At 31.6% G+C, this 16,263-nt stretch overlaps 2 protein-coding genes across 5 annotated transcripts in view; one reads left to right on the top strand and one right to left on the bottom strand.

The window, feature by feature from the left end:
• The window catches only part of LOC127702559 (G-protein coupled receptor dmsr-1-like), a 126,146-nt gene extending 123,562 nt beyond the window's left edge, over positions 1–2,584 (top strand). For both annotated transcript variants that reach the window (XM_052206815.1, XM_052206822.1), the window contains one exon: positions 691–2,584. In XM_052206815.1, coding sequence (XP_052062775.1) covers positions 1,036–2,133 — 1,098 coding nt within the window. In that variant the 5' untranslated portion in view covers positions 691–1,035 and the 3' untranslated portion in view covers positions 2,134–2,584. The remainder of the gene's footprint in view (positions 1–690) is intronic.
• Positions 1–16,263, bottom strand: part of LOC127701873 (protein MON2 homolog) — a 226,139-nt gene that overhangs the window by 65,261 nt on the left and 144,615 nt on the right. The window contains exons 24-25 of one of the 3 annotated variants that reach the window (XR_007982241.1): positions 5,343–5,425; positions 208–299 (exon numbers count right to left, since the gene is read on the bottom strand). The gene's annotated coding sequence lies outside the window, so the exon portion shown is untranslated. Of the gene's footprint in view, positions 1–207; positions 300–5,182; positions 5,426–16,263 lie in introns of those variants that run through there. The other 2 variants (XR_007982240.1, XR_007982238.1) reach the window with 2 other exon arrangements.

Here is a 16,263-nt window from a genome sequence, read left to right as displayed (position 1 = left end):
GAAGATGACATTTATTAATTTTCCTAACAGGGTTCCATGGAATAATTAGAGATTAACACATGATCTGGGTAAAAGGTTTTGAAAGATTATGGACAGAGAACTGCAGCCAGCATTCGTCTATGCAATTGTTTTTTTATTATCACCTTTATTTTGGATTCCAACATAACTTGTATTTTGTTAATTTTATCTATTATACCTGAACACACTTCTGTACTTTGAGTTAAAGTGCACTTATTTATTGTGAAAACTATTTCTGTATATTGTTCTCCCTCCTAATGGATACAAAATCAGCAAATGAACTGAAAACAACAAATTTAAGAGCTCATGTTTCACAGCAAATTAAAAAATAAGAAAGAAATTCAGTTATTTCACAGAATTAGCAAAATTGTCTTCCTACACAAAATGTCCAATATAAATTTGTTCTCTTCATTAGCAAAATATCTGAGACAAAATAAAATTCAGTGCATACTACAAAAATACAAATAGAATGTCAAGAATAAAACATAATCTTCTTACCGAGTAGATATCTAGGGTTCAATACAGACTTGTAAATTAGAATATAGCATTAAGGAAAATAAATTGTATATGAAGGAGGCACATTAATATGCATCAAGTCAACCTAGACTTCTCTAATGACTTTCTCTTTTTGTCATACAGAACCTATAAAAGTCTTCTTTTTATTCATTGCAGATTACAAGACCTGAAAAGACTACTACAATCCGAACAGAGAGTGGTAATTGACCTGTCGTTCAACGCACAACAATCAAATATGGAAGAAATAAACCTTTCATCAGTTTTGGAATCCTACATGACAAGGACACATGGATTTCAATAATACTCAGTCAAGATCTGATCATTTATTTACATCTTTTCGTTGTTGTTGACTGTATGATAAAAAATCTTTTATTTTTGTACATGTCTCATTTGTAATATATCTGTGATTTAGCAAGTGACAACTGGACAATATAAATATATTGACAATCAAACATATTAAAGGAAAAAACAGGAAATAATTCTCAAAACATATAATCAATCATGGAGAGTTTGAATGGTTCTGGACAAAATTTTACAGAGCAAATAGTGATAAACAATGAATTTGTAGTATTCAGCGAGAAGTATTCACAGTACCATGGGTACATTAGCAGTTTTATCTGCTTCTTTGGAGTAGTGTCAAACATTCTGAACATAATTGTTCTAACAAGGAAACACATGATCTCTCCAACAAATTTAATCCTTACAGCCTTAGCATTGGCGGACGTCATGACAATGTCCGTGTATTTTGTATATGCTTTGTATTTATATGTCTTCACTCTTCCACGTGAATTATATGGACATTCAAAGGGATGGATGTATTTTGTTGTGGTGAATAATCTGGTTGTAATTACCTGCCATAATATGGCTATGTGGCTAACCGTTTCCTTGGCAGTTTTTCGGTATATCTTTGTTTGTCATCATGTGGTGGCAAATCAGCTATGCAGTTTAGAAAGAGCAAAATTGACAATAGGTATTGTGGTCGTGGTAACAATTTTACTGTGCATACCAAACTATTTCATGTACAGAGTGTATGAACTGGCCGAATATCAACCGAACTATACAGGGTACTGGATTGATTTGAGTTTGTTTGCTCAAAACCATTCATTATATCAACCAATAACATTTTGGATATACGGAGTCATCATCAAAATTGCTCCATGTGTCTTACTGACGATTCTGAGTGCATGTATCATTTGTGCAATGCATGAAGCCAGTAAAAGACGTCAGCGCTTGTTACAGCAAGCTGGAAGACACAACGAAGAAACGTCTGCTGAACATAATAGGACAACCATGATGCTTGTTGCTGTTGTGCTTTTCTTTGTAATTACAGAATTCCCACAAGGAATTTTAGCAGGAATTAGTGGCTTGAATCAAAACTTCTTTGAGACAGTATATTCCTATTTAGGAGATATAATGGATCTTTTAGTGCTTCTGAACAGTGCAATTAATTTTATTCTGTATTGTATTATGAGTCAACAGTTTCGTGACACATTTACCAATCTGTTTGTTTGTAATTTCATATCTTTACGGAATCAACACTCAGCCAAACAAAATGGAATGGCTTATAGTACAGTTAAAACTGAAGTAACTCAAGTTTAATAAAATATTTGGATATTCAAAACATTTTAAGTTTTGCTGTTAAACTGTTTTCCTGAAATATGTCTTTCATACTTATTTTTTTTTATTACATTCAATCATGTAGCCTGTTTATTATATACCATGTAAATTATTTTTTTCTTTGTCATATGATGCTTTTCTAAATTATGTAGTCAACAGATCATTGAAGTTCAACCAGCTTATAAAAAAACTTAACCTCAGCAACTGAATTCATCCATATTTAACTTGAGGAACATATTTAAAGGTATCCAGTATTTCATATATCATATGTAGATAAAATGTCATGCTGCAGAGGTATAACAATGGTCTTTATGCTTTGATAGCTGCCACTGATGTAAAATAGCCATCAATAAGTCACAAATTATAATCACCAATAATTTAGTGTATTAGTTTATATTAATAAAATATGTATGAATAATGTACATCAAGACAATATACACAAATTAACGTGTTCAATACATAATAAATGTTTTCTTTGAAGACAAGTAAATAATTTGGTTTGTTCAAATATTGAAAATATATGTGGCTTTTTTTCATATGAAGTTAAATGACAGAAAAGAAATATTATGTGCATGGCTCATTTAAAAATGGTGATGTTTCATGAATTGTCTTACAGTAAGCAGTTCACATCTGAACAGTACTATGGAACATTATATGTTTTTGGAATCTACGCAAAAGATATGGGCTCATATTCCCCGTCAAGAGTTTTAATTCCTTGAGCTGTCAGACAAAAGGGATATAGGACACTGACGGGGAAAATGAGCAAAAGTGTCCTGATTTCAACATTTTAAATTATCATTCTGATCTTCACTTTTGTTCACAGAGCACATATATCCTGTCAAGGTAACCAATCAAATTGTAAGATTAGCTAGTATGTTTCACTCCAGTATATCATTTTATCTTTATTTCTTGATAAATAACAGAAGACAAATACCTAAATGATGAAATGCTTTATTTCTTGAATTTTTAGCAGAACTATTTAATGACCTCTACAATGATGAAACAAATTGTTGAGACTATATCACTTGGCAGTAGCTTTGTCTGTTATATTTAAATAAGGAGCTAAAATTTACTGGTAATGTGTACCTTGAAAAAAGTCTATTTTAGTAGTTGGCTAGTCAGTGTATCTTTATTTATTAGAATGACTGATTGTTACAGCCAGACAATTCTGAAATGAGTAAGTGGTGCCTTAAGGGCACTATTTGGCCTTATAAATTATATGAATTTCTAAATAATTTGCTAGGTATGTGAATTGTAAGGTTTTGCAAATGTAACACACATTTATTCATATCAAAATTAAAAATATGGAATAATATCATTTAAAAGACTATCGTCAAAAATTGCTTTTTTAATAATGATATATATTTGTAAGGGGAAAGAAACTATTGCATGCATGAACCATGTACATATTTACAAGAGAAATATTGTTCATATAGACAAGCACTGTAGTAAATTACCTAGTTATGCCTCATGCACACTTAAGTATGAAAATCAACCAAAGTCTTCTATTTTTGGAACAAAGTCTAAAAGTTTATATTCATTTGACAACATAACTACATTAATTGTGATGACATGAACTAAGTACACATTATTGCAGCCCCTCCTCCAGGTATACTCTCCCTTTTTCAAAGTAAATATTTTTCTATTAATATAATGTTAATATCAATACTGGCTTTAACCAGACTTTTTTAAAATTAAAATTTCAAAGCACTTACTCCTTTGTTTTCAATCATCAAACAAATTATACCACATTTTATTTTGTCCAATGAAAATAAAACAAGTTTTGTTACTTCTGATGATCTAGTCTAGTCTAATATTTCAATGACAAGAATTTAAAAAAGAATTTGCATTTCCAAGACAGAAATTACTTGTAAGGAATTAAGTAAAACATTCACCTAAAGAAATGTTTCCTTCTCAAAGCCAATTATGATTTTTTTATTTCATTTTTACGCCTACTGAAAAGTGAGTCCATATGACAGACTAAGTGACATCAAGTTTCAATAAGATGACACAGTCAGCATCATTAATCCTTAGAAGTCAAAAGTGAAACGTTAAATCACTTCCTTTTTCCTAAATTACCAACATTTTCTTCTTAAAGGGAAGCAGGAATAGATGATGACAACAAGCATATATAATACAATTTTATTTAACTAGGTTAAATATATTGGCCAACAAAAAGAATTTTTTAATGTAAAATTATACTTTATAAAATTTGTGTTCAGATCACCTTCTTCATTTTAGTGTACATGTACATACTGGTGACTTTCTCACTTTTATTTAAAACTGAAAGTTTTTGGCTTGCTTCTATTAACATATTTTCCTGTAGATAGTTTTCTAACATGAATATATCCGTAATAGGTACATGAACTCAAAACAAAGACTACTTTAACGGGGAACAACCATAGAAGAACCTTATTGTGTTTAAGTGTCAAAGATGTATATATTTTTCTGTATCAGATACTTTAGTACTTGCAGGTGACATTCACAAATAATCACTACCACTATAACCATTCTTTCTGTGGGAACTAACACTATCAATGTAATAATGTGTTAAGAATGCAAAAATGTGGAGTTGTTACACTGGCTGTTAGACCATACCTGCTATAATCTACTGATAATATACTTTTTCATGACAAATATCATTATTGTGTGAGCATTCTTAACATTTTCTAAGTAACAACAATGTTGGACTAGTGGAATCTGTCCATGATACTTGTATAATTATCTGATAAAGACGTTTAGACTTGTAAATGATTCACTTTAATCTGATGATAAACAGCATGCTCTGAAGTAGTCTAGACTTTAGAAGACAGCCAATTTTTTAGGTTTTTTTTTTTAGGGAGGGAGGCAGGGGCTGTACAATATTTTCTAATTGATTTCTTTTTATTAATTAATTTTTTTGTTATTTTGTAATCTTCACATTAGTGGAAATAGATGTAAATTAAAAATTATCTTAGCACATACTATATATATCGCAGGATAATGTTAACCATACAATGGTTTCCATTTAGCTAACATGCTATATAACATCACTAACTATACAGCTGGGAAAATCCAATATTAAATTAAATGACCAGTGATGGCTGGAAAGTTTTTACATTCTGACAAACAGAGCAACCTGACAATGTTACAGTTTGACAGCAGCCATTTAAATGTCACATTAGTGTATCAAAATTAGCTAAGTAAAATACCTTGATCAATTTCTGTCTGTCTACAAACAGATCTCACAAAAAACTTCTTTCTGTTAATTCAATAGTCTTGGATTTTAGTACATCTGGCAAAGAAAAGAAAATGGATAACAGTAACAACAGAAAAACTGTTTTCTTAATGATTAAAACAATGTAGAAGTATACTAAATATTTAATATTCTAATTTTTCACAAATATACTGCAAGATTAATTCCTAGATTGTGATTTGAAATACATAACATGTAGGAATGCGAGTTGCTATTAGAGGATAAACTTTTTTGGACGCAGATTTACTATTGAACTCATGCACAAATATAAATACTTTTCATAAGTTGCTAAATAAAAAACCTATTCTACATATGGAAAACACTTGATAAACTGTTAACCTTAATAAAACCAAATATCAAATTTCAAGCTGAATTAGATTAATTTGCAACATTTTTTAAATATTGAGTTTCAGGTGGAAAATTGTCATTTATAATGCATGTTATAATTATATGGTTGAGCACACAAAAATAAATTTTACATCATACGATATTTGTATTTTAGGTGCAATATTTCTACCTGAAACCATTTATTACAAGAATTATTTGAGATATTTCTTTTAATGCAAAAATCCTATTGTCAACTTGAAATTATGTTTTACTATTTCATGGTAATGCAACAAATTTTTAGATTCTATTCTTGAAAATTGAACAGAATAAATTGAAATTAATCACACATATTCAATATATTACGAAAGCTATACCGCTTCATTTTCAAAAATATCTTAATTCTGTATTAAATAATTTTTTTTTATATAAAATAAATAATGTACAGTGTTGGATAGGAAGATAATTATTACATTATTTCAGCAACATAACAATATATGTACAAGATATATCCATTCTGAAGCTTTATTTTCTGCTTTGCTATGATCTATGTGATTACCATGTATATCACAACTTAATCTGTACATTGTTACGTTACAAAGTGTTTTCAAATAAACTCATTTCAATGAATTTTGTGTTATTTTAATTTTAGAATAAATATCATTTTTGTTATTCAAGAAATATTATACTTTTGTTTGCAAGTTATATCAACACATTGAGCAACAATTATTGAAAACTTCTGTAATCAATAACCTGTTCCTATCCTTAATACTTTTGGATAATCTAAAATACAACTTTTGAAAACCTCAGGCAAATAAATAAATTACTCTCTCGAGAAGCTAAAAGATACTGAGCCAATCATGTTAAAAGGGGCATCAGAAATTCCATGAAAGTCAAACCGAAAGCAACAAAAATTAGAAAAATTACATGGAACAGAGAAGACTGAAAGGTAGGAAAGTTGAGCTCTCACAACATGTTTAACCTGCCACATTCCTTATGTAGCTGTCCCAAGTCAGGAGCCTGTAGTTCAGTGGTTTTCGTTGGTTCATGTCTGTCATATTTGTTCTTTGCTAATTGTTATGTTATATATTAGGCCGTAGGTTTTCTTGTTTAAATTGTTTCACAATTTACATGTCAGGCCTTTTATATTCAACTATATGGTATGCAGGTTTTTCTCTATGTTGAAGGCTGTACAGTGGCCTATAATTGCTTATATCCACTTCATTTGAAGTCTGCTGGATGGTTGTCTTTTTGGCAATCATACCATATCCCCTTATTTCTATGTTATAATTAATGTTTTGAGGGAGTAATCTTAGATGCTCAAGAAGTTACCTCTCTGTATTTGACATTGGTACTTTTGCCAGTTTTCAATATTGGAATAAATGCTCTGCAGGGCACAGCTTGTTACAACCACAGAGGTCGAACCCTGAACAGTTGGGGCAAGTATGGACACAACATTCAATCTTAATACAGCTCTGAATTTGGATTGTGATTAAATATTTGACACATCATAGGTTTCTGACACAAAATAAATGTGGTCTAAGAACTTAAAAATTTGAAATTGGACATTTACCTATTATTGTCCAATTTCCAAAATCTAAATACATGGTTAGATTCAGCATATCAAAGAACCCCAAGAATTTAATTTTTGATGATATCAAACAAAGCTCAATTTTGGACCCTTTAAACCTTAATGTGGACCAGTTTGACAACTTGGACTAAAATCTAAATACACGGTTAGATTCAGCATATCAAAGAACCCCATATATTCAATTATTGTTGAAATCAAACAAAGTTTAATTTTGAACCAATTTAAAAACTGGGTACCAAAGAACTCCAAGAATTAATTTTTGTTGAAATCAAACTAAATTTAATTTTGGACCTTTGGACCTTAATGTGGACCAATTTGAAAACCAGGTCCAAAATCAAAAGCCTAAATACACAGATTCAGCATATCAAAGAACTCCAAGAATTCAATGTTTGATGTTATCAAAGAAAGTTTAATTTTGGACCCTTTGAACCTCAATGTGGACTATTTTAAAAACGGTGCCCTAAATCCAAAATCTAAATACACAGTTAGATTCACCATATAAAAGAACCCCAAGATTTAAAGAATTTGAATTAAACACCATTGAAATTGGTCAAGAAATAAGCAATTTACACAAAGTATTGATTTTGCCCTTTTTTGGTCCCAAATTTCTTAACAGATATGGGCCATAACCCCCAAAATCAATCCCAGCCTTCCTTTTTAGGTATGACACCTTTTGGTACAATTTCATAGAGATCCATACACTTATACTCAAGTTATTGTCTGGAAACAAAATGTTTTTTGAACGAGGATGAAGACAACATCCTCATACCATAATATGGCCGAGGTCATATGAATAGGTCATTATAAGTCTTTAATGCACTTATGGATTATGTGCATAAAACTCTTAAGGACCAATGCTTATTTAGATATGTTAAAACATATATGCAGCTGATGTGCTACCGTACTTAAAAAAAATATATCAACAATTTGGAAACTAAAATGATCACTTTATCCTCATCAATTTGTGCTCAACATTCAGCTGGAGCTAATTGATGTGTTTTTCCTTATAAAAAAATACCGGTATTTATATGGTAATATCTAACCGGAATAATTCAGTAGTTATATTTAGCTGCTCTGCAATGGCTACATTAACACCTGAATGCATAGACAATGAAAAATCTTCCATCAATCATTCAGAATTAGCTCGTGATTTACCTATCAAGTTAAAATTGAGCTGACTGCTGATTGGTCACCTTTGCCACAGGGCACCAATCAAAATCCAGGATTTGTGAAGAGTTTTAGTGTGTTAAGAATTCAGGCCCTCGCAAGTAGGATGGATCCATTGTGGGGAGGGACTGATTTATTCGGGTAAGGTAGCAGACCTGCCAACTATCCCGATTTATGGGGGATATCCCCCATGAGAGGTGTTGACCTGAATTTTGAAAATCTTTATTATATAAACTGAACACCTAAAAACAGGCATTCAAATTAGTTAAAAGGGTATCTAAGCACATACATACTCATTCAAACAATATACACGCTGATTAAAAACACTTATGACAATATAATAGGAGCATTAGCTCCTCTTGTGCTTAAAATCCCCCATGGAGATTTTGAAAAGTTGGCAGGTATGAGGTAGTATCGTAGAATGTTGGACCAAACTAGTCTGTATAACAAGTAAAATCCATAAATAGACATTTTACAAAGTTGTTGTTTTTGCATTTTTGCTCTTTCTAGTGATTACATCTTCAATTATAGTACAAACCTGACAAATTCTTTTGAATAGATAAAAAGTAGATTAATCTTTAAACATAATACTAAATATATTAGGTATATAAGTATATCAACATTCAATTTACAGGAAAACTTAATTGTCTGAGACAGCTTCTTTTTGGCGTGGCTCAGTATTTATACATCCCTTCATTGTGTTATTGTGCTATGGTCATTTTTTGTATTCATGTCTTTCATTTTTGCTTATGTGCTTTTTCTATGGAGTGTCTATATGAAATAATGTTTTTCTTTGTTGACATAGTTGTTTGTATTCATAGTGATTAAGATTATAACACAATGTTGACTGCTGTACCCCTATTTTTGACATTTTTACCTATTATGTCTGTTTGTTTTGCTCACACTTTGTTGTCAATTTAATGGAATTTTATGTGACTGTCATACAAGTGAGAGGTTTAGCTAGCTATAAAACCAGGTTTAATCCACCATTTTCTACATAAGAAAATGCCTGAACCAAGTCAGGAATATGACAATTGTTTTCCATTTGTTTGATGTGTTTGAGCTTTTGATTTTGCCATTTGATAAGGGACAATCCTTTTGAAATTTCCTTTGAGTTCGGTATTTTTGTTATTTTACATTTTTCTATTATATTTTTATTTTGCATTACCATATGGATGAATTCTGTTTCAAAAAGAACAAGATTACTATGTGTAAAGTATGGAGTTGTACAACAGGAACGTATGTTAAGCCTGGTTGTCGCTATCTAGTTAACTTGGTCGAAGTTTTCTTTGACCAGGTAAACATGGTCCAAGTCATCTGTTGTCACTATCAAAGTTTTTCATTAAAAACTTGGTCAAAGAAAAAACTGCACTGTGGTCTGATAATTCCCTTTGATGGTTGTCACTATAAAAAAAATCCATCAAAAACTTTGACCAAGAAAACTTGTATAAGAAAACTTTGATAGTGACAACCAGCCTTAATTATTATTATATTTACAAAATGTATTTCAAGCTTTTGTATTTGTTGCTGTTATTCTAGTCATTTCAAGGTAAATGTGGTGTTTTTGCAAAGTAAGGAATAGGCATTATACTGGATTTCTATTTATGAAATAAAAACTTGTTAATGAAAATCCCATTACTTATGTTAAAATGTTTAAATCAAAATAACTGTATAATATCTGTCAACTATACACAGGATGACAAACAATTCTAGAGGAGTTGCATTCACAAGGTATCACAGTGGTAAGATAATTTAGCTAAAGGCTAAAGTGAGCCTGTCACTCTGACTCAACTAGGTTCACTTTCCATCTTTAACAATGGACACTCTTCAAAATTGTGGACTAGAAAGAATTCATGACAAAAAACTTGTTTTAGTTGATCCTGTATTGCTGATATTTTTTTAATGTTTACTGTAACAGTTTCTCTCTATCTTCTTTAGTTTTTGCCCAAAACACAATAAAATGCTCTGCAGGGGGCAGCTTGATACAGTTGTGGCAAGTATGGACACAAAATTCAATCTTGATACAGCTCTGAATTTGGATTGTGATTAAATATTTGACACATCATTGGTTACTGACACAGAATGAATTTGGTCTAAGAACTAAGAAATTTGAAATTGAACAATTACCTATTATTGTCCAATATCCAAAATCTAAATACATGGTAATATTCAGCATATCAAAGAACCCCACAATCAACTTTTTGATGAAATCAAGTTTAATTTTGGACCCTTTGGACTTCAGACCAATTTGAAAAATGGGGCCCAAAATCCTAAATCTAAATACACGATTAGATTCAGCATATCAAAGAACCATTTTTTTTGCAATTTTTGTTAAAATCAAAAAGAGTTTAATTTGGACCCTGATTTGGATTCAGAATATCAAAGAACCCAAAGAATTCAATTTTCATAAAAATCATACTAATTTTGATTTTGGACTCTTTGGAACTTAATGTGGACCAATTTGAAAACCTGACCTAAAACCAAAAACCTAAATACACAGTTAGATTCAGCATATCAAAGAAAAACAAAATTTCAATTTTTGATGAAATCAAACAAAGTTTAATGAACTCATAATGTGGACCAAATTAAAAATGAGGCCCAAAATCCAAAATCTTAATACAAGGTAAGATTCAGCATATTAAAGAACCCCAAGAATTTAAACCCCATTGAAATTGGTTCAATTTCATAGAGATCCACAGACTTATACTCCAGTTATTGTCCAGAAACCAGAAAATTCATGGTTTTTGGCCCCTTTTTTGCCCAAAAGGTATTGGGCCATAACCCCAAAAATCAATCCCAACCTTCCTTTTGAGGTATGGAACCTTGTGGTACAACTTTATAGAGATCCATAGGCGTATTCACAAGTTATTGTCCTGAAACAAGAAAAATACTTTGTTCGGATGCTTTTTGGCCCCTAATTTCTAACAGTTAAGACAATAACCCCCAAAATCAATCCCAACCTTATTTTTGTGGTATGAAACCTTGTGGTACAATTTTATAGAGATCCATACACTTATACTCAAGTTATTGTCTGGAAACCAAATGTTTTTGGACAACGACTACATCATACCATTATATGGCCGCAAAAAAAAGGGTATACAAATCGTCATATAAGGACTATCACTCCTATAAAGAATATACTGTTGATTTCTGCAAAATTTGACTTCTTTGCAGATCCTGCTTATCAATTTTGTTTTTTAAAGTGTCTGTTAATGGTTTGATTGGTAAAATTTGTTATTAAAGAGCAAGAACTCCAATAATAAGTTTATTGACGATTTCAGACATGTTGACTTTTGTAGATCTTATCATGCTAATCATTTTTGCCATTTAAGGTCTCTTTCTATTATTGTTTTCAAGATAATAGGCAAAAACACTAAAAATGGGTAAAAATCATCATTAAAGAGCAATTACTCTCAGAAGAAGTAGTCAGATGATTTCAAACATGTTGACTTATTTGTAGATCTTGTCTTACTGATAATTTTTGCTTATTTACCGGTAAGTTTCTTTATGTCTTGCTGATCATTTTTGCTCATTCAAGTTTCTATATGTTTATTATTATAGTATTAATTAATGGGTGTTTTCATAATGGCAGGAGGCTGAATGCTGAGGGACATTACAGCCTCCAAGGTCATTATTACTGACCGAGGATAAATAACAGGGTCAATTTGAAAACATCAATTTCTTAACATTTTTATAGACCAAACCGTCAATGTGTAATATTTAACCAAGCCAAATCATTTTTTTTTGTGGAGAAATTGTAATATATAATTAAACCAAATGCAATATCAAAAAGATATGTGATGGAATATCATGTAAATGTAAAAATAGTTTTATTGTTGTCCTATTCAATGCAATTTATGGCATACAAAATACTCATGGAATGTATCATGTAACTATTAACTTGACAACTAAATCAAATAAGATAATTCATGATTCTTGGGAACTTTCAATTTCGTGATGCTTCTTTTCCCCAGAAATCTATTTGAATTGATAACAACTGAAAATCCATAATAGCCTTGTTTATTTATAATGGCCCTGTTTTTTTCACAATGGTCCTGTTTTTTCATAATTGCCCCGTTTTTTCATAATGGCCCTGTATTTTTCATAATGGCCCTGTTTATTCGTAATGGCCCTGTATTAATGCCCTGTTAGTCTGAAATAGACCAGTTTTGCTATTATTAATAAAAGGTAAAATTGAGAATGGAAATGGGGAATATGTCAAAGAGACAACAACCCGGCCAAAGAGCAGATAACAGCCGAAGGCCACTAATGGGCAGTTTTACACATAATGCACTAAACTAGTTAATAAAGTTTTTTAAGATATTAAGCAAAAACATTAAACATGGGTAAAAACTGTCATTAAAGAGCAATAACTCCAGTAAAGAGCCTTAGGACAATTTCTGCAATGTTAACTTGTAGATCTTGTCTTGCTGATAATCTTTGCTATAAAAAGTTTCTCTCTATCTATTATAATTTTCAAGATAATAGGCAAAATTGAAAAAGAAATTGGTAAAATTTGTCATTTCAGGGCAATAGCACCTACAAGAAGTTGTCTGACAGTTTTGAAATTAATAGGTAGATCTCAACATTCTTAACATGAATTTTTTGCCCAGTCCAATTTTCTCTATTCATAGTGGTTTTCTAGATAATAATACACAAGAGTGCACGAGCTGAAATGTCTTGCCTGTTTTACTTATCATTGATTTTATGTTGAAAATCTGTAATATGAAGGTTTAATTACAAGTTTCACATAAACTTAACTATTTTTAATGTTTTATGAAAATGAGGTCACAGTTAGATGAACCTGCCAGACTGACATGTAAATCTTACAATCATTCCATACACGGTCATATCAGTCATATCAGTAATAGTACCAGAGAAACAGACGAAACCACAAAATCTTTGACACTGATAATGATTAACAGCATAAAAATGAGGTTAAGGTCATATGAACCTTATATAGTATTTGATAAACTGACAAGATCACGAAAAACTAATAATCATTGACCAATGAACCATGAAATCGAGGTCAAGGTCATATGAACACTGCCAGACAGACATGTACACCTTATAATTAATCCATACACCAAATGTAATTGACCTATTGCTTATAATATCCGAGATATAGACAGAATCACAAATCTAAACATTGTCCAATGAACCATGAAAATGAGGTCAAGGTCAGATGAACCTGACAGACGGACATGTACACCTTACAATCATTCCATATACCAAATATAGTGGCCCCATTGATTATAGTATCTGAGATATATACCAAACTGCAAAAAATTAACTTTATCCAATGAACCATGATCAGATAAAACCTGCCAGTTGGATATGTACACCTTACAATCATTCCATATACTTAATGTAGTTGACCTAATCCTTATAGTATCTGAGATACGGACTTGACCACGTAACTTTAAACTTGATCACTGATCCATGAAATGAGGTCAAGGTCATGTGAACCGTACCTGACGGACATGTTAGATGTTGCAAGGAACCCATCTACCAAATAAAGTTATCCTATTACATCTGTGTTTTTTGTACTCATAAGAGGTAAGTATTTCACTTGACAAAAATTTTTTTTTTTTTTTTCAAGCAGTCACTGAACCATGGAAATGAGGTCAAGGACAATGAACATGTAACACAAGAGTGCACACGCTGATATGTCTCACCTTCTTTACTAACGGTACCACCAATGAACCATGAAAGTGAGGTCAAGGTCAGATGATACCTGCCAGACAGACATATACACCTTACAATCCTTCCATATAACAAATATAGTTGATCTATTGCTTATAGTTGAAGAAAAACAGACCAAAACACAAAACTTAACACTGAGAAATGAACCCTGAAAATAAGGTCAAGGTCTAATAAAACCTATGAGACTGACATGTACATCATAAAATATTTCCATACACCAAATATAGTTGACCTATTGCATATAGTATTAGAAAAAAAGACCAAAACTCAAAAACTTTACTTTGACCACTGAACCATGAAAATGAGGTCAAGATCAGATGACACTTACCAGTTGGACATGTACACCTTACAATCATTCCATATACCAAATATAGTAGATCTACTGCTTATAGTATCTGATATATGGACTTGACCACCAAAACTTAACCTTGTTCACTGATCCATGAAATGAGGTCTAGGTCAAATGAAAATTGTCTGATGGGCATGAGGACCTTGCAAGATACGCACATACTAAATATAGTTATCCTATTACTCATAATAAGAAAGAAATTAACATTACAAAAGATGTTGACTTTTTTTTCAAGTAGTCACTGAACCATGAAAATGAGGTCAAGGACAATGGACATATGACAGACGGAAACTTCGTAACATAAGGCATCTATATACAATGTATGAAGCATCCAGGTCTTCTAGCTTCTAAAATATAAAGCTTTTAAGAAGTTAGCTAAAGCCGCCGTAGCCGCCACTGGATCACTATCCCTATGTCGAGCTTTCTGCGACAAAAGTCGCAGGCTCGACAAAAAGGAAACTTCTTAACATAAGGTATCTGCATACAAGGTATAAAGCATCCAGGTCTTCTACTGTCTCAAATATAAAGCTTTAAACAAAGCGGGATTGTAAGACCTATTTTTCATCGCAAGAGAGACATAAACTTGCATATTAATAAATATAAGAAGATGTTGTATGAGTGTCAATTATCCCTATGTTCAATTTTTATCCATGACAACCATGTTAGTTGGCAGGCGGTCCATCCAACACATTTTTTATACTAGATAACCCAATGCTAATTGGGGTCAAGTTTGGTTAAATTTTGCCTAGAAGTTTCAGAAGTAAAATTTTGGTAAAAGTTAATGGAAGATGAAGATGAACAACAGATGGATGACATACAACAATTGATAATAAAAGCTCCCTTGGCCCTGTGGTCCAGGTGAGCTCAAAATGGTCAAAGTCACAAAGTTCCTGTTAAAATTGTTAATATCATATGGCCCAGAAAATATAATGACTACCACGGTATATAAGTTTTCTATCAAACAGTCTCTGAGTATTGTTGTGGTTCTGACAGAAAGTCAGACTGAAACATGAATACTTTTACTATATACCCCACAGTGAAAGCAACAGGGGAACAAAAAAAAAAGGTCTCTGCAAGAAACAGTGAACAATTGATGATCATCACAATGACAACCTCAGTTGGAAAATCTTTTTTACATACAACAAAGATGATATTCTCATGATAAACAAGTGCATAACAGTTACATGTATCATTGAGCTACCGTTAGTGGTTCCCCTTAAACTGATGTATCACAATTCAACTTTACATGTAAACTATGCAATAGTTTCAGAATCAATTGAGCGTGACTGAGTGGTAGGGCCATATAATCTCCAAGGAAATTAAATGTGCCAATACTAATAGAACTGCATGCCAAACATCATTGACTTAAAATTAGCACTGGAAACAACATACCCAAGTTTCCCTTTCACCACTTCGTTGTGGCTAAACAAAATGCACAATGCCATTAGATACAAATGATGAAAATTTCTTTAAAATCTACTCACAGGTTAAGAAGCTAGGTATAAAAAGTGTGGATGGAATAAAATGCGAACTAAAAGATTTCTTCAGTATGCAGGGGTATAATAAGGAACAACATGTTATTTAAAACTACATTGTACTATATTCTCTTCATAAAAAAAAATGCATAACCGACAGAAACAATGTTCTTGGGATTCCTAATAAAAACAAAGAGTCGCTGCCATCAAATTGTGTTCAGTTCTGTTAAAATCTTGTCAAACAAACAATTAATAAACAATTAAA

This window comes from Mytilus californianus, unplaced genomic scaffold, assembly GCF_021869535.1.
Source record: "Mytilus californianus isolate M0D057914Y unplaced genomic scaffold, xbMytCali1.0.p SCAF_1, whole genome shotgun sequence".
NCBI classification, from domain to species: Eukaryota; Metazoa; Mollusca; class Bivalvia; order Mytilida; family Mytilidae; genus Mytilus; species Mytilus californianus.
This window is presented reverse-complemented; position numbering and strand designations above follow the sequence as displayed.